Source organism: Perissodus microlepis, chromosome 3 (assembly GCF_051167445.1).
Source record: "Perissodus microlepis isolate ML-2025 ecotype Zambia chromosome 3, ASM5116744v1, whole genome shotgun sequence".
NCBI lineage: Eukaryota > Metazoa > Chordata > Actinopteri > Cichliformes > Cichlidae > Perissodus > Perissodus microlepis.
The window spans coordinates 24,171,082-24,190,703 of NC_140463.1; the positions used below are offsets into that span (position 1 = coordinate 24,171,082).

Below are 19,622 nucleotides of genomic sequence, written 5' to 3' on the forward strand. Positions count from 1 at the left end.
ACACAAGCATTTTGCCACACATTATACTCAGTACTGGTCAGAATGCAATCAGTTATGTAAAAAAAATAAGTTGGTTTAAGTTAAAAACATTATAAAGAATAACAAAAAATAAACCATGATGATGATTCTAATAACAAGCCTTTCACTAAAAGTCTGGCTGGAAACAGCCTTGAAAGATATCATTGTGGGAGAATGGGTGGCAGCTATACACAAGAGCCACTAAAGAATGTCTGGCTTATATAATACACACAGTTTTAAAGAGAAAAATTAAAAGAACGATTTCTGGATTAAAAAGAGATTACGTTAAAATGACTGTTCATGTGAGAATGTACTAAAGATAGAGTATAACCATATGTGACTGAATGTTGAAGTGGTGGAATTTCTATGTGAAGAATAACATAAAAAATGTAATGTAGTGATTTTAGAGTTTAGACTGGGAGGATGGAGATAGATATAGAGAGACGGATAGGGTGTGGCTGGACATTGGATGATTTTATGTAACCAACATGATTGGATGTCTAGATGGGGGGAGACCGAGGAGGAAGGTGAGTAGGCACTTGGCAGAGCATAAAAAACAGAGCACCCAGAGACACTCTTTTGTATTCCCTGCGTCTCCTCTAAGATGAGCAGTTCAGAGGATTGGATTTGAAAATTATTCTATTTCTTCAGCTACAAACTGCTTACTTGTGATTGGTTCACAGAACTCTCCACCAGGAGGAAGCCCTTTGATGCATTCACAGGTGTGCGAGGTGACATTATTGCATGCACCATATAGGCCACATTTGTCACATGACCAGGCAAACTGGTCCTCACATTGACACTGCGGTCCTCCAGTGGAGTTTGGATAGCACCCTGATAAAGACATTTAAGAGAATGACCAAACACAGCTCATAAATCATGCACCAGAGTATGAACACATTTAAATGTGACTGAGCACAAAATTCTTACATGTGGTGAAGTTCAAGTCTTCTAGTATTAAAGACTCAGTGATGGTTTGGGGGAAGGACACATTTCTCACATAGCCTCTGAATAGATCAATGAAATTTGGGGGCAGACTGGATGTTGGGAAGAGCAAGTTCAAGTCTATAATAAACTTCACTGGCACTGTAGAGGAGACAAGGAGAAAATCACAAAACTCTTTCACAATTACGAGAAACAATTTCACATAATTTTTTTATTTTTATATCACATTTATCTAACATGTCTCTACTTCTATTGAGACTTTACATGTTAACGACTATTGAAAAAGCTGTCATGTTACAGTAATCTGTGGTAAATAGACATTCGTGCTTTAACCTCCCAAGACCCGAACTCTTTCGTGGCATGCATTTTTAATTTCTCTTTGCTATTTGGGCTGATTGGGACCTGATGAATTTAAAAACAAAGAACTACGTGATTTTTTTTTTAACCTGATTTTTGTTTCTGAGAAAAATGAGATCCACATATGAGGACATTCGGTTTAAATTTCGATAGAACAGTGGCAGTATAACGTCCTTGTAAGTGGATATCAGGCCCTTGTAGAGCAAAATTTAGTAATTTGGTCTAGACAACCCAAAATGTGATGTCCACATATCTGGACGCCAGGTCCTAGGAGGTTAAATTAAATGTGTTATAACATATGGTGATGACTCTGATACACAACATATTTGTCACTACAGCTATAGAATTTTTGAAACATATTTCATAGCAAACTTCCGTATTAGGCAAATTTATAAAAAAAAATCAAACATATGCACACACTTCTTGTTTTTTCTAAAGTGAATGAAGATTGGTGCCATACAATTATCCCACCCTGTTAAATTTAAAGTAAAAGCAATAATTAGAAGAAAATGGATTTTTTTCATACCAGGAGGGTTTGTTGGACTTGGAGAAATACCTGTAAACCAAGATAAAACATTTAATTATTTATTTTTAATACCCAGGAAAACAACACAATAACGGTTTACATACATCATCTTAAGAATTTGCTATTTGGACAGAAGTACAGGCCCATATCTCTTGATTTAAAAAAAAATATATATATATATAGCATATAGCATCTATTGTTAAAATTGTTAAAAATAGCATCTATGAAAGAATGGATCTTTCTAAAGAGCTCACTAACTCACTAACTACAGAGGTCCAAACCTTCTCTGGCATGAGCTTAAAAACATGAGTTTCCTTGGCTGGGCAGCTGCAGCTGATCCAATTGAACATAAATGATTTAATTTTGAAAACAACAGTGATTTTGATGCAAATGTTTATTATAATGATACAAACCATTCCGAACTTTATTCCAATCAATTTAACAATATAAATTTGGATGCTATTTATATCTTGCATTTAAAAAGTAGAAGTATTATTATTATTGTTAAAACTGAAAATTATTTAAAAACATTAACTCATCAGTTTGAAGTGATAGCCATGAGTGAGCCTTTAGTAACAAATAGAAAATGCAGATTTTTTTGTTAGGAATTATGACTCTTTTATAGAACAAAGAAATTGGTGTGATGTTTTATGGTGGTGGTGTACAGAAAGATTTTCAGTGTAAGGAAATGTAGGTCTATCAGTACTGTAGACAATATTTTTGGGAAAATATACACCGTAATTGTCGGGCTATAAGCCGCTACTTTTTGCACAAGCTTTGAACCCTGCGGCTTTTAGTCAGGTGAGGCTTTTCTATGGATTGTCCATGATTTTTGTGATATTGTAAGACGATTTGTTTTGTTTGTTCCGCTGTTGTACGGCACTACGTTGCCTGGCGGAAGGATCGGGGTTCAAGAGTGGTATGTTGGTCACATGTCCGTCCGCCAGGCAACGTAGTGCCGTACGAAGTAGCGTGAAAAACAAACTTCAAAGTAGCGCTACGCGTTCAGCGGGAGGAGTGGTTGACGAGCGGCGATAAACTTGCGAAAAGCAAGTTATGCTCAACTCCACCAGAGGATTCTGACAGCGTGGAAAAGTGTGAAAACATCCATGATCACCAACGGATTTCGAAGGGCTGGACTGCTGCATGATGGAGAGGAGGACACCGCCACGGCCCTTCTGAGGGTGTTCGACTCTGACTCTGACAACGAGGATTTGTTTGGTTTTGAAAGTGACAACGAAGGAGAGAAGCGGAGAGTGGATGACGTAGCCATCCTGAGCCTGTTCGTATCCGACACTGGAGAAGAGGACTTTGGTGGTTTTAGTGCGCAGGAAGAAGAGAAAGATGGTGGTGAATGACTGACTTTTCTTCTTGTTAAAGCCGTGTCACTGCACCTGAGCCTAAAAGGTAGGCCGAATCAATTTTTCTGGTGTGCTGTAGGTTATTGTTATGTACTACATTTGTTACTCGTTTATGAAGCACAGTACATGTTTCGTACTTGTAATTACCGCTACTTGTACATATACCCTAAAAAGTTATGCAAATATGTACCCTTAACTTGTTTTTCAAAATATTAATAAAAGGGATGTGTCTCCAAACAGCCATCTCTTTCCTGACAATTCCCTTTGTGCATATTCTCTTACATATGATAAGTCAACATTGAAACACCTGGGCTTTTAGTCAGGTGCGGCTAATGTATGTACAAAACAGGATTTTCGCCTGATTTTAGTTTGTGCGGCTAATATTCAGGTGCGCTTTGTAGTCCAGAAAATACGGTACTAAGATATTATTATTTGTTTGTGGTGCCTTTAATGATCATTTATTGAAATGAAAGGAGCATAAATTAACAAAAAAGTTTTGTCATTTTAAGTTTTGGTGTCTAATACCCATTAAATGCCCATTGATTTCATTTAAAACATTTAATAAACTGTTTATTTATTTATTTGAAATTATATTTAATTAACCCCGTTTGAATTCGTTTTATCTGTCAACCTAACTCATCAAACTCAGGGGGCGGGCTTAATGAGGCCACTGCAGTTTGCCTAATATCTGATTGGTTACCATGCAAAGTAAGCCAAGACAGGTCGATCCTAGATAATCTATTGCTATGAACTGGTTGTAGTGTGGTCTTGGGGCAGCCAGGTATCCCAGAATGCATTTCAAATCACAAGCAGCAATGTCGGTAACGCTCTAAACAGTTTTAAACATTTTAAAATACCGCTTTTTTTCTGTCACAAACTATACTTTTAATGTTTTAGCTGCGAATGTAGTGGCATAATCTTCACATATCAGGTCAGGTTGTCAGCATAGAACATCTTTGCTAAAGTGCTCCGATGTTCTTGAAGATTTCTGCCTGGTTTTATGTCTCTGTAACATAAATAACAAGCCGGCATTTTTCTTACGACAACAGCGATCAGCTCAACGGACGCTCAGTTTACTTGCATACATCCTACTCGCCTGTCAGCTGTTAAGCACCTGCTGCTGATTCAGGAAACAGGCCCATGTTATCTGGTGATAGTCACACTTTAACTTGGGCAGCTGCCGCTCGATATAATGTCACGTCGGCGCAATATTGTGCACAAGATGAGTAAATGTGGTTTGTTTCCTAAACCCAGAGCTGCTTGAGCTTGTGTTTCCCTCAGAGTGACTGACCTGGGTTAAAGATGACTGTTCACTTATACTTCCTCATTTTTCGCCCTGTGTTATATCGTGGGGATCAACCTTTAAAACAATAATATTCCAGTTGTCATTAATATAGGGTCATTAACAATGCTGGTTGTTATGATAACACTGAGCCACTGTTTAAGGTCCCATACAATGTAATGATTTTGTGTGTTTTTTAAATAATGCAAATAATGTTTAAAGCTAAATCCAAGTTACCACACAAGTGTTTTCTCATTACTGGAATGTTTTGGTCAAACAAATGGAAAATTCTTCTATTTTTTCAGCTACAAGTTGCTTACTTGTGATTGGTGTACAGAGCTCTCCACGAAGAAGAAGCCCCAAAGGTTTTTGAACAGCCTTCAGCTTTCAGACCCCTTCCTCTGTGGAAGCAGCTCCCAGTGTGAATTAATAGATCCTAAACCCTCCCCTTAGTCAGGCTGTAATGTCTAGGCTGCTGGGGGCTTCCCATGATTCCCTCACCTCTTGTCTCTCTGTATGTGTTTATACATGCCTCTGCAGTTAGTCACCTACCCTCACCCTAAACCAGTCAGTGGAAATGGCTGCCCCTGCCGGAGCCTGGTTTAGCTGGAGGTTTCTTAGTGTTATAAAAAAAAATTTCCAAACTTGTTTTAAAAGTGCTTGCTAATATAAATAATTGAATAATTGGATTAAACTGAATCATGAGAGCTGTGCGACAGAGTCTGTGCCAAGCTTTAGCTATCAGACAGATGGCTTTACATTTGATTTTGGTAATAGAGGAGCTCATTATTGACTTAATGACTGCGAGGTGCCCAGGTCCTGGAGCTGCAACACAAGCCCAAATAATCTCCCTTCCACAGTTGTACTTGACAGTTCTTATTGAGTGTTTGTGCTGAAATGCTGTTTGGCTTTCAATACAGTATTTCCAACAGCACCAAAGAGTAAAACAGTTAAATGTTAGGTCTCTCTGAGACAGGAACTCTTACACAGAGTTCCTGTCTCAGCTCAGACAAAAAAATATATATATTTATTAGGGGTGCAACGATACTCGTATCGATATTGAACCATTCGATACAGTGCTTTCGGTTCGGTACGCATATGTATCGAACAATACAAAATTTTTAATTTATTTTATCAACTTTCCTTCTGACGATGCTGTCTGTGTTGAGCGCTCAGTGGATCTGCGCTCGACAGTGCAGCCTAGGCGGAGTAGTCGAACGCAGACTCACTGAGCGCAGGGCAAGCTAGCCAGACAGAAGTTAAGCGCTCCTTGCAACATGGCAAATTGAACCTCCCCCACCCTAATTCAGATCTGGCGTTTGGAACTATTTTGGTTTTCATGTGACGTATGACCCTGAAGGTAAGCGCGTCATGGACTAAAGTAAAACAGTATGTTGGATGTGCCACGCAATGCTCAATTACATTGGTGGAAACTAGTGTGTTAGCGCAGTTAGCTCGTTAACGTGTTGGCCGTCCAGCCCCACGCACGGGGTGATCCGCGGTAGCTCGTTAACATCATTTCAACGAGATTAACGCTGACAGCACTAGTGGGAACACAACGAATATGACTGCACATTTACTCCGACATCATCCTAGTGCAAAGACAAGTGGAAGCAGACAAAAACAACAAGCACGCATGCTACAAACTTTACCCGAGTCATTTAGACAGCCGTTAGCACATGATTCTCCTTATGGGGACCTGATATGTTTAATATGCTGCTGAGAATATACCCCAGAAGAAGCGTATAGTATAGCTTTTAGTTTGGAAAGAGCCATTTCTCTGTAATAAACTCTCTTTTCCAAAGATGAGTGATTCCTCAATCAGATACAGGGCTCGCAAAATCGCTAGCCCGACGTCCCGGGGCTAGCGATTTTTCCATTCGGGCTACCAAAATCTATCTCTGCCCTGCCCGTTAGGCTATTGTAGGAAGGAAAAATATATGTCAATGCTTTTGCATTCTTTCGGAAATGTAGCTGGGTAATTATGTCATTGGCATCGGTGAGCCACTGTCAATATGTGACATATTGAAATCGCGTTTGAATTTGCGCTTGTTTTTTGCTTTCACTTTGCAATCGCGCGAACTGTGTATAGAGAGCGACAGCACTGATTGGTGAGTGACGATAATTTGCACACCAATTCCTCTGACATCGTCTTATCAATCGTTAGCTTACTACGCAAACATGACAAGTGAAATCTCCCGCAGCAAGCTTAAACATGTGAGAGGTTGATCGCGCAGAGAATCGCTGAGCGTTATGTGAGGGCGTGTGTAAAAGCAGCAGGATATATATTTTAGTTCTGCTGAGCCAAATAAGACAGGTCAGGGTGAAGAAGTGACAGTCAAAGAAAAGCTTACCACAAAACGGAAAAGTTATGACAAATCAGACTATAAGGCAAAAAGAAAGTGCAGCTTTATGGTTTCATGGACAAAAGAATTTCTGTGGCTGCAATATGACGAGCTATATAACCAGGGCTGCACATAAGTGGTCCGCAGGTGCGCATTCGCTGTCAAAATAAAAAACGCGCACAAGATAAGAAGTTGCAACGCGTGTTTGCATACATAAGATTTTCTGGAGGAGGACAGACATTTGTTTAGAACTCTTAAAGATGTCGAAGAAGCAAGCTCTTTTAAGCAATTACTTTGGTGTTCCTCCACCTCCAAAGAAATGTCAGAAGGAGTCCGAACCACAAAAGAAGCGTGTATTCTCGGAAAAGTGGTTGCAGGAGGTGAGCTGGCTTCAAACAAATGATGAACGCACAGAGATGTGGTACAGAATGTGCTGTGAAAATCCCACTCTAGCGGACAAAAACAGTGCCTTTTATATGGACGCAAACACGCGTTGCAACTTCTTATCTGGTGCGCGTCTTTTATTTTGACAGCGAATGCGCACATGCGGACCACTTGTGTGCACCCGTGTAAATAACACAATGTTCTGCCGGGTGTGTTGTTGGTTTTCCCTCGATTTCTGAGTCGACAAGCGCCTTTGTTACTGGGACCAGTCATTTTAAGAAAGGCCCCCATTAGAACCCATGAGAAATGCAAGAAATGCATTATTGCTCAGTCTGCAATATCTTTCCCAGAACAAACACCAATTGCAAATAACATACTAAAAATAAACCTGAAAATCAGTTTAAAACAGCGTACTATGTTGCAAAGAGTGAACTACCACTGGCAAAATTTAGCAGTCTTTGCAAACTTCAAAAAGCAAATGGCCTCGATCTTGGTTCCACTTTCCTCTTACCCGTGACTTCAGTGGAAATTTCAAATTCAGGATCTGACACAGACTGATTCATGTCCTACACAGTTCTTACAAGTTCATAGAAATTTCTGTTCAATTAGAACCAAGTATTTGAGTTGATGATTGTAATTTTTATACAATGTTGTAATTTGTTTTTCAACAATTTTTTGATTAATGTTTTGTTTCCGTTACAATATTATACTTTAATGTATAATATTGTAAAGGAAACAAAACGGGAAACAAAACATCAATCAAAAAATTGCTCTCTTTTTTATTCGGGCTACTTAAACTTATTTTGGGCTACAAAAAACTGAAGAGTCCCTGCCCGAAGGGCTACCAGGGATTTTGAAATTTTGCGAGCCCTGATATTTATAATTTTAATAAATGACAAATTAAAAAGGCATGAACATTTTTTTTGTATCGAAAAAATATCGAACCGTGACACCAAAGTATCGAACCAAACCAAACCGTGAATTTTGTGTATCGTTGCACCCCTAATATTTATCCATGTAGATGCTAAAAATGACAGCCTCAGCGCAGCATTTAATCTGTTATTAGACTCAATTAGCTTCTCTCAAGGTCTTAAATAATCACGCCCCATCTTATCTTAATGACCTTGTAGTACCATATCACCCTATTAGAGCACTTCGCTCTCGCACTGCACTGGTTTCTTTCTATTAAAAGGTGCTTGCTGATGAGGGGCCATATCTGTCATGGTTTGCCAGGGCAAGCCGTGTGGGGTGTGGAAATTAGGACCCAAGATACAGGCACTGACTTTGATGAGATGAGTGAGCTCTTATTTATGAGTGGACAAACTACAGACAAAAGTAGAGGTGGTGAGGAAAGGAACTAAGAAATAACCTAAACTGGAAAACCTAACAAATGAAACTGAAGCCAAAACTCACGGGATGACATGCAAAGGAAAAAAGGAAGGAACGCGGAAGAAACATGGGCTGTATCCCGAATCAGGGTCTGCAGCCTTAAAGGCCGCATTTTAAGGCCGATTACATCACAGCAACGCGACGAAGGCTGTCCCAATTCAAAGGCTGCTCGAAATGCGGCCCTCAAATGCATCCTTCATTTCCCTGAATTTTAAGGATGTGGCGGCGTAGACTTCGTGGCCCAACATATCCTAGACTTCATAGCGCGGCGGTGGGTGTGGATAATTTTGCCGAAAAAAACGGCAATGGCTGAAGCAGAGCGGCCAGAGAATAAACTTTTAAAAGTAAGTACTGAATATTATGTCACTTATTTATGTGCAAACGTTTAATAATGAAGAACATTAAAACATTACTGTCGGCCACATGTCGGCAAAGTTATGTGACATTAGTGATGTTTGTATGTTTACTTGGTTTTAAAGCCTTTACTTTCAAATATACGCCGTTCAATAGTTGACGTTAATCTTACAGAGAATGTGATGATTTTATGGATAATTAAAGTCAGTCATATATCCACAAACACAACAAGCTGAAAGTCAGTGATGCTGCTCGGTTTGCAGTCCTGAATATCACGGCACAAGCAGGATTCACTGCACTGTTAATGTTAGCTATGTTATATTGCTGCCTCTGTTCGGTGGTGTTGAGCCAAACGGACTTTAATGTGTGTTTGAACGAGCTGACGGTTCACTCGTTAAGCTGAAAGAAAGATGCTTTAATCACAGGAGTCACATGTGTCCACTGTAGCATCTGGGAACTTTTCTTGTTTAGCACTCGTAATAACACAAACACTAAATCCTCCTTCTCTTGTGCTGTTTTGTAGCAGTGTATACACCTGAGACTGTCACCTGTCTGTCTGTCCTGCACTCTCTCTCTTTTTCTTTCTCTCTGATTGTGTAATAAAAGTATGAACATTCATTTATAAGTCACACTTGTGTTTGAATCCTGCAGCTTATCACACATTTGATTTTGTGTGACAACTGCAAGTGTCCAGAGTGAGGACAGACTGAGGGACCCACTGCTGCACATCGTCTGTGAGGCTTTGCATCCCTGATGATCCACCAGGACAAACTCAGCAGTGTGTGAGGAAGAGGAGGAGGAAGAGCCAGCAGCAGCTGACAGATGGAGAGAATAGACAGACTGTTCCCTGTTTGTGAAGGACTGCTAGGAAAGTTATAACTAACTGTCTGTCCTGAATCAGTCTTATTAGGTAATTTTCAAATAATTTTATCCTCCCAGTGTTTTCAGTGTGGGAGAAAGTTCTCAGGGCCTTCAAGTTACACACTATGAAAGGCAGCAACAAGTTTAATATTCAGAAACCTAAAGTATGTATCAGCAGCAGAATGGAGCTAAAAATAAATGTTTGTTTCAGTTCTATGAAGCTTTGAGTATTTTGCATTAGTAGCACTGCTGTGTTTGTTGCATCATATTGCTGTAATTGTTTATATTACAGAAGTCAGCCTGTTTAAGGCTCTGATATCTATTCTGTATGACTTAAAGCAGTTATGGTCTGATTTTCTCACCCAATAAAGGAATATTTAATATATCAGTCTACTCTTCATTCTATCAGAAACAGTTATCACAGCTCGTACATTTGCTTTTTCCACATATACGTAAGCATTGAGCCAAATTTAGTAATGCCAACATATTAAAAGAACAATATTTGTCTCTTATATATAATACATCTGTATATACACTGTCAAAGCAATTTGTCTTTGAGTGAAGATTTAAGGTGATAGGAAATATAAATGACTGCAACTTGAATCTTTACTGAAGCTCAGTGTTTGACATGGAGTTCAAACTCACTGCTGTAATAACTAATAATGATTAATATAATATTGGCCATATTATATTTATATTACCAAAGTGAGAGGACTTTAGTCTCATGAACAACATTAGCTAATTGTTATTTATTAGCTAATCTTAAAATGAGTACAGTACAGAAATGAAGCCCAACAATCATGTTTTACAGTCCTGTGGTCTCAGCCTCAGATACTTATCAAATCACACAGAGCTCATATAGAAACAAATGAACAAAATATGTTCTCCTTCATTTCTGTCAAACAGAAATGAAGGAGAACATATTTTGAAACGTTTCCAGCTGTTAGTATCATGGTTGCTAGGCAACCTGGGCAGCGCAACGGAGGCTAGACTGTCCCATTTCACAAGCCTACAAGCCTCGCACTTCCGGCCTCAGCGGTCTTTGAGTACGTGGCCCTTGAGGACCGTTAAGGCTGCGTACTTTAAGGCTGCAGACCCTGAATTGGGATACAGCCATGGGGAGACAACACAAATGAACCAGCAACAAGCAGAAGGAAACACAGGGCTTATATACACACACAGGAGCAATCATGAATGGAAGACAGGAGGGAAACACAGCTGGGAGAAATCACAGTTGACGAGACAGGGAGAAAAAAAACCTGACACACTAATATTAGACACGGACCTTCACAATAAAACAGGAACTTAACACACATGCAAAGACACAGACTCAGAGACCTGACTACACAGGAACAGAGGGAACACACAGGGAGGGTAGACTAGACACAGAACAGAGGGAGCACAGAGTAATATGAGGGGGCAAAGGGAACAAAATCTAGGACCTAGAAATACAAAACCAAAACACCGACAGTAATAATGTGGGAAACGTATAATAAACAATTCAATTCACTGGGTCACAGACCCAGGACCATGACAATATCATTGTTAGGTTTTTCTCTGTATGTATTATTGTAGGGTCTACCTTACAATATAAAGCGCCTTGAGGTGACTGTTGTTGTGATTTGGCGCTGTAGAAATAAAATTGAATTGAATTGAACTTGGGAGTCCCTCCCAGCTGACCAAAATCATTCCTATTTTGCTAAGGGAGAGATACTACAGACACACTAAAACAATAAGCTTTTTTCTGCTTATATCTATGATCTAATTTGTTCAGTCACTACCCAAAGTTCAGGAGAATAGTTCAGGGTCAGAAGCCGCATGGAATGCTTAAAGATCAACTCATAGCAAACAGCACAACCTGATAAACCTCAGCTCTACCTGACCATTGAGTTAAAATGATGGGCACAGCTGAAAACAAAACAGAGAGATGATATGAAGGGGACAGAAAAAATACAACTTTTTGTGTCCAGCCATAGATACCTAAGTATAGCAGAATGGTAAACTGAAAGACATAAAAGTGACAGTCAGAACAACTTCACCCTAAAGAAAAACCCTTAATAGGAAGTCCAAAGGATTTGCTCCTAATTTAGAAAGAAAACTCCCAAATCTGAATTATGATAGAAATTTGTGAGGACTGCAGAACATCCACATTAAGAAAGCTGAAGGATGAGACTGTGTTTGAATTACAAGACCTGGAAAGAACTGAGAAAACTTCAAATTGCAGACGCTATCAAATGTTTAAGGAATGTAGTCTTCCTTAAAGACACATACACAGATGTCTGGCTGACTCCCCCCACTCTGATGATATCTTCCATGTCATGCTCATAAATGTGTATTTGAAAATATTAAAACTTTCCTTTAGGGTGATTAAAATTATATCTGTAATCTTGTAAGTTCTTTAACCCTTTAAGACCTACCATAGAACCAAATCCACCAGAGCTTATATTATATTTTTACATGCTGTAGAGCCATTTTTGGGAGCATTTCAAGTTGCTATACATCAATACAACCATTATAACCCAAATTTTAATAATATGTATCCATTAAGTGCATAGTAACTACATAAATTGCAAAAAAAGTGCAATAAACTAAAATAAATTGAAAATCGTTTTTGTTTTTTTAACATATATTTCTAGTTAGAAAAATTTAAGAGGCTTCATAGTTTTACTTTTGAAATACACCAATTTTTATATACTGCAGGAAAAAACGAAAATAAATATTATAATGCAAATTTGCAAAAAAAACAGCATATGCATCAAAATAAACTATTTCCAGAAGTGTAATTTGAGTTCTAAGCATCCCAGAAATGATACAGAAAGTCATAAATTCAAACATAACTTTTAAAAACATCAGTATAGGCTTATAAGGCCCTGAAGGTAAAGAACTACATTTCTGCGAAAATGACGTCACTTCCGGTTTCGTGCAGGTAATAGTGGACATGCAATAGTTCGCGCTGACGTCTATTCCAACGTAGGAAGTGTTATGAACAGCTGATCGGATCGGCAAAGTGTGTTTCTGCAATATTATGTTTTTGTTGCTCCAAGTGCTTTTTATGCAATTTTTGCAAAGCTACATGTGGAAGGAAACCGTGACCTAGGGCAAGCTGATGGCATAAGATGCAAGTACAACTCCTCCGGTTTCATGTGCAAAAAAATTATTGCGCTAGCTTACGTGGTTGCAGTGCTACAGTAATTTAAAAATAGTTACGCAAAACAGAGCGTACCCGCTCCGACCGGCTTTAAAGGGTTAAACTTTACTGTATTTCTCTTTAGATCAAAGCTGCATTTTTAGAGAAAGGTTCAACATTTCCCCACTCAAATATTCCTCAGTAGTGATGTGTCATTCACTTTGTAGTGAATCAGAACAGCCAACTCCCATCGAGTGAGAGTCACCTCACCACTTTTTGTTTTTAAAAAGGTTTCTTGTGTTGCCACAGTATTGATTGATTGATTGATTGACTGATCATACTTTATTCATCCCGAGGGAAATTGGGTTAAGGCTGCCAGCCGTGCCAGCGCCGTGTTACCCTTCCGACCATACATACATTACACAAACATCACATGGGGAAGACAGGTCAGAGGGGTATAACATGGAAAAAGCACAACATGAGGAAAGATAAGGAGAAAAAAATAACTCCCCCCAGACTGAGCTGCAATAGGGAGATCAGTTTGAGAACAGAAAAAACACCTCTGCACATAGCACATGAAAAAACTACCCCAAAGAAACACATGACAAGCAACAGGGATGGGTAAAGGGTGAGAGACAGCCGATTTAGGCAGTACAGCCGGGCCTGCAGCCTGTGCGCTGGTCTCCTTGATCCACCGTCAGTATCGGAGGGGAATAAGCGTCGAAGGCGTTTGGAGGCGGAGGGGGGATGAGTGTACATCTGCATGTGTATATATATCTGTGTGTGTCCAGAGTTCAGCTGAGACAGCGTCCTTCGCCCTGCCAGGCTAAGTAACAGTCTTCCAGCCAACCCAGGTGGCCTTGCATAGAATGGGAAGAACAGTCTAAACACAGTCGTTATCAGGGTGTTTTTGTTCGGCTCCAGCCTTGCGACCGCAGCTGGCGCCGAAAGGGTATCCGCATGAAGTGATGGTGTTTTTTACTTTAGTGCGAACAACTCATATGAATTTCAAAGCTGTTCTAACAGTCCGACACTGGTCTCTCAATCTCCCGTTGGAGAGCCGTGAGCTTCTCCATGATGTTATCAAACTTACGCTCTGTGATGTTGTCATTCTTATGCTCAAAGAGCCGATTCTGAGAACTCAGGACCGCAGTGAGCTTCTCCAAGATTTAATCCAATGTACACTCAGAGGTCTTGTTCTGAGTATTCACAGCAGCCGTAAGCTTCTCCAAGATCTTATCCGGGCTGCACTCAATGAGCCCATTTTGAGAAACTCACGCCTCGTCCCATCGTTTCAATCCCAGCGGGCAGCCTTGTGGGGGTTTGAACAGCTGGTTCCGCTTTCTTAATTCTTCGATAAGTCAGGGCCAAGCCAGCTCCGATCAGCCAGAACCCTATTACCTTGGTTCCGAATAGGTAGATATCTTCAGCACTCAGGCTCACCCAAGCCCAGACTTCTCGTTGAGAAAAGGGGTGTCAATTGCATTCAGGGACCAGTTGATCAAATCCATAATTCCTCTTTTAGGTTTTAGAGAACAGACTGTGAGAGAGAGTTCCAGGGAAAAGTAATACAAAAAACACAAGACTAGACAAGGACATAAGAGGCTAAGCAGGGACGCTAAGGGAGAGGAGGAGAAAAGTGCGACCGCCTTCGTCAAGAGCAACAGTCTTCCCACATACATTGCACACAAAATAATTTGTGCTAAACGTAAGCGCAGATATGATCTGTGAAAAAACGTCAAGATTGTGTGTTTTGTGGTCTAAGATTTTGTGCCCAAGGTTTCTCATTGTCTCACACACTTGCAGAGCCTTAGCAAGAACATGAATGAGAGGCGGACGCGATTAAAGTTTATATTAACAGGGTATTAATCAAAAGAATATCTCACCTGAACAGATGACAGCAGCATCCTGACCATGTTCATATCTGTTTGATCCAAATCCACTGTGCTGACACTCAGTTAGAGAACTTTCATTTCCTGAACAGGTCACATTGTCAAACCAGATCTGTCCAGTTCCTGCACCAAAGTGAGCTGATTGAGGAACTTCCAGTGCTGACCCACAGTTTAACTGTCTGCAAACCACCTCAGCATCATTTAAGTCCCAGCCATCATCACAGACTGTTCCCCAGCTGTTATTGTGGTAAACTTCAACTCTGCCAGAACATCGAGTTGATCCAGATCCAGCTAATCTGATCCGACCTTTTAATGAAAAACACATGACACAAATTATATTTTATTATGCATGCCTTAAAGAAAACAAAGATACATATCACACAAAAACACATTAACATGCAATATGTTCAATGTCAAAAAGTGATGTCACCTGAACAAATGACACCAGCATCAGAATAATGTCCATTGTAGTAGTTTCCCCATCCAATGTTTGGACACTCAGCTAGAGAACTCTCGTTTCCTGAACAGCTCACACCACTGAGCCAAATCTGTCCAGTTCCTGCACCAAAGTAAGCTGATCGAGGAGCTTGTAGTGCAGACCCACAGTTTATCTGTCTACAAATCACCTCAGCATCATTTAGGTCCCAGTTATAATCAGAAACTGTTCCCCAGATGTTATTGTGAAAGATTTCAACTCTGCCAGAACATCGGCTCGATCCAAATCCAGCTAACCTGATCAGATCTAAAAGGCAAAGAACATGAAAAACATTTAAATACAGCCTTACCTCAAAAAATACTATCTTGCAATATCATGTTGATCCAGCAGTTTTCACACCTGAACAGATGACAGAAGCATCCTGACCATGTTCACATCCATTTGATCCAAATCCACTGTGTTCACACTCAGTTAGAGAACTTTCACTTCCTGAACAGGTCACATCATCAAGCCAGATCTGTCCAGTTCCTGCACCAAAGTGAGCTGACTGAGGAACTTCCAGTGCCGACCCACAGTCTAGCTGTCTGCAAACCACCTCAGCATCATTTAAGTCCCAGCCATCATCACAGACTGTTCCCCAGCTGTTATTGTGATAAACTTCAACTCTGCCAGAACATCGAGTTGATCCAGATCCAGTTAATCTGATCACACCTTTTATGTAAAAGACATAACACAAACTATATTTCAATACATATCTTAAAGAAAATACAGATGCATAACACTCAAAGACACATTAACATGCAGTTTTTTCATATCAAAAAGTGTTATCACCTGAACAGATGACACCAACATCATAAGAATGTAAACTGTAATAGTAGTTGTAGAAGTTTCCCCATCCAGTGTGTTGACATTCAGTTAGAGAACTTTCATTTCCTGAACAGCTCACACCACTGAGCCAGACCTGTCCAGTTCCTGCACCAAATTTATATGATGGAGTAGCTTCTAGTGCAAACCCACAGTTTAACTGTCTGCAAACCACCTCAGCATCGTTTAAGACCCAGTTATAATCAGAAACTGTTCCCCAGACATTATTGTGATAAACTTCAACTCTGCCAGAACATCTGCTCGATCCAGAACCAGCTAATCTAATCAGATCTAAAAGGGAAAGAACATGAAAAACATTTTAATACACCCTTACATCAAAAAAGACTACCTTGCAATATTGCCTCTATCCAGCAGTTTTCACACCTGAACAGATGACAGCAGCATCCTGACCATGTTCACATCTGTTTGATCCAAATCCACTGTGTTGACACTCAGTTAGAGAACTTTCACTTCCTGAACAGGTCACATGATCAAGCCAGATCTGTCCAGTTCCTGCACCAAAGTGAGCTGATTGAGGAACTTCCAGTGCCGACCCACAGTTTAACTGTCTGCAAACCACCTGAGCATCATTTAAGTCCCAGCCATCATCACAGACTGTTCCCCAGCTGTTATTGTGATAAACTTCAACTCTTCCAGAACATCGAGTCGATCCAGACCCAGTTAAAATGATGGACACAGCTGAAAACAAAACACAGAGATTATATGAAGGGAACCAAACATAGAATACTTTCAGTTTCCAGTCATAGATTCCAAGTTATAGCAGAACGGTAAACTGAAAGGTGTAATACTGTCAGTTCACACAGCTTGAACCCTAATAAAACCGTCTATAAAAAGTCCAATGGATTCACTCCTGACCTAGAAAGACATTCAGCTCCCAAATTTGAATTATGACAGAGTTTGTGAGGACTGCAGAACATCCACATTAAGAAAGTTGAAGCAGGAGACTTTGTTTGAATTGTTTCAATTACAAGACCTGAAAAGAACTAAGAAAACTTCAAGTTGCAGACTTTATCAAATCTTTCAGGGGTATGGTCTCCCTTAAACACGCACACACACACTTACACGCACATAGAGATGTCAGGCTGACTTTCCCTCTCTGAAATTATCTTCCATGTCCCGCTCATAAATGTTCATTTGAAACTATTAAAATGTTCCTTTAAGGTTTTTAAAATGAAATCTCTAATCTTATAAGTTATTTAAAAACTAATGTATAGCTCTCTGGATCTGAGCTGCGTTTAAAGAGAAAGATGCAAACATTTTACCACTCAAATATTCTACAGTGTGGTTCTTGCACAGATGACTTTGACTGTTCACACTGAATTTCATTATAAAACACACTAATAAGTGGAAGATGGAAGTCTAAAAATAAAGTTATTTTTACAGTGATTAACATTCATCAGATGATCAAAAGAATATCTCACCTGAACAGATGACAGGAGCATCCTGACCATGTTCACATCTGTTTGATCCAAATCCACTGTGCTGACACTCAGTTAGAGAACTTTCATTTCCTGAACAGGTGACATTGTCAAGCCAAATCTGTCCAGTTCCTGCACCAAAGTGAGCTGATTGAGGAACTTCCAGTGCCGACCCACAGTTTAACTGTCTGCAAACCACCTCAGCATCATTTAAGTCCCAGCCATCATCACAGACTGTTCCCCAGTTTTTATTGTGGTAAACTTCAACTCTGCCAGAACACCGAGTTGATCCAGATCCAGTTAATCTGATTGGACCTTTTAATGAAAAACACGTGACACAAACTATGTTTTAATATATGTCCCTTAAAGAAAACAAAGATACATATCACACAAACACACATTAACATGCAGTATGTTCCATGCCAAAAAGTGATGTCACCTGAACAGATGACACCAGCATCATAATAATGTCCACTGTAGTAGTAGTTGTAGTAGTAGTTGTAGTAGTAGGGGTTTCCCCATCCAGGGTGTTGACATTCAGTTAGAGAACTTTCATTTCCTGAACAGCTCACACCACTGAGCCAAATCTGTCCAGTTCCTGCACCAAAATAAGCTGATCGAGGAGCTTGTAGTGCAGACCCACAGTTTAACTGTCTGCAAACCACCTCAGCATCATTTAGGTCCCAGTTATAATCAGAAACTGTTCCCCAGACGTTATTGTGAAAGATTTCAACTCTGCCAGAACATCGGCTCGATCCAGAACCAGTTAACCTGATCAGATCTAAAAAGCAAAGAACATGAAAAACATTTAAATACAGCCTTACCTAAAAAAAAGACTATCTTGCAATTTCATGTTGATCCAGCAGTTTTCACACCTGAACAGATGACAGCAGCATCCTGACCATGTTCACATCTGTTTGAGCCAAATCCACTGTGTTGACACTCAGTTAGAGAACTTTCATTTCCTGAACAGGTCACATGATCAAGCCAGATCTGTCCAGTTCCTGCACCAAAGTGAGCTGATTGAGGAACTTCCAGTGCCGTCCCACAGTTTAACTGTCTGCAAACCACCTGAGCATCATTTAAGTCCCAGCCATCATCACAGACTGTTCCCCAGCTGTTATTGTGATAAACTTCAACTCTTCCAGAACATCGAGTCGATCCAGATCCAGTTAAAATGATGGACACAGCTGAAAACAAAACACAGAGATGATATGAAGGGAACCAAACATAGAATACTTTCAGTTTCCAGCCATAGATTCCAAGTTATAGCAGAACGGTAAACTGAAAGGTGTAATACTGTCAGTCCACACAGCTTTAACACTAATAAAACCGTCTATAAAAAGTCCAATGGATTCACTCCTGACCTAGAAAGACATTCAGCTCCCAAATTTGAATTATGACAGAGTTTGTGAGGACTGCAGAACATCCACATTAAGAAAGTTGAAGCAGGAGACTTTGTTTGAATTGTTTCAATTACAAGACCTGAAAAGAACTAAGAAAACTTCAAGTTGCAGACTTTATCAAATCTTTCAGGGATATGGTCTCCCTCGAACACGCACACACACACTCACGCACAGACACACAAACACACACACACACACACAAGCCCGTTCAGCAATCTTAGTGAGGACCTTCATTGACATAATGCTTTCCCTAGCCCAGGGGTCTGCAACTTTTAACACCCAAAGAGCCACTTGGACCCGGTTTCCACGCAAAAGAAAACACTGGGAGCCGCAAATACTTTTTGACATCTAAAATGAAGATAACATTGTATATATTGTTTTTTTTTTTAACCTTTATGCTTTGTGTGAACAACTAAAGTAAGTAAGTAAAGTTTATTTATCAAGCGCTTTTCACAGACAGGCAGTCACGAAGCGCTGTACACAAATATTAAAATAAACAATACAATCAATAGACATTATACACAATGTAAAGATCAAATGTAAATAATGTAAAGAATATAAAATACGTAGATCAACAAAAGGCTTGTTTGAACAGAAAAGTTTTTAACTGCTTTTTAAAAGAATCCACAGAGCAAC

At 39.8% G+C, this 19,622-nt stretch overlaps 1 protein-coding gene across 1 annotated transcript in view; it reads right to left on the reverse strand.

The window, feature by feature from the left end:
* The window catches only part of LOC146390678 (uncharacterized), a gene marked incomplete at its 5' end in the record, with an annotated part of 58,937 nt that overhangs the window by 35,620 nt on the left and 3,695 nt on the right, over positions 1-19,622 (reverse strand). Inside the window, 11 exons of the mRNA XM_084921969.1 lie at positions 685-852; positions 949-1,104; positions 1,847-1,876; positions 14,836-15,147; positions 15,272-15,583; positions 15,677-15,988; positions 16,109-16,432; positions 16,526-16,840; positions 17,584-17,895; positions 18,020-18,361; positions 18,456-18,770. Coding sequence (XP_084778095.1) covers positions 685-852; positions 949-1,104; positions 1,847-1,876; positions 14,836-15,147; positions 15,272-15,583; positions 15,677-15,988; positions 16,109-16,432; positions 16,526-16,840; positions 17,584-17,895; positions 18,020-18,361; positions 18,456-18,770 — 2,898 coding nt within the window. The remainder of the gene's footprint in view (positions 1-684; positions 853-948; positions 1,105-1,846; positions 1,877-14,835; positions 15,148-15,271; positions 15,584-15,676; positions 15,989-16,108; positions 16,433-16,525; positions 16,841-17,583; positions 17,896-18,019; positions 18,362-18,455; positions 18,771-19,622) is intronic.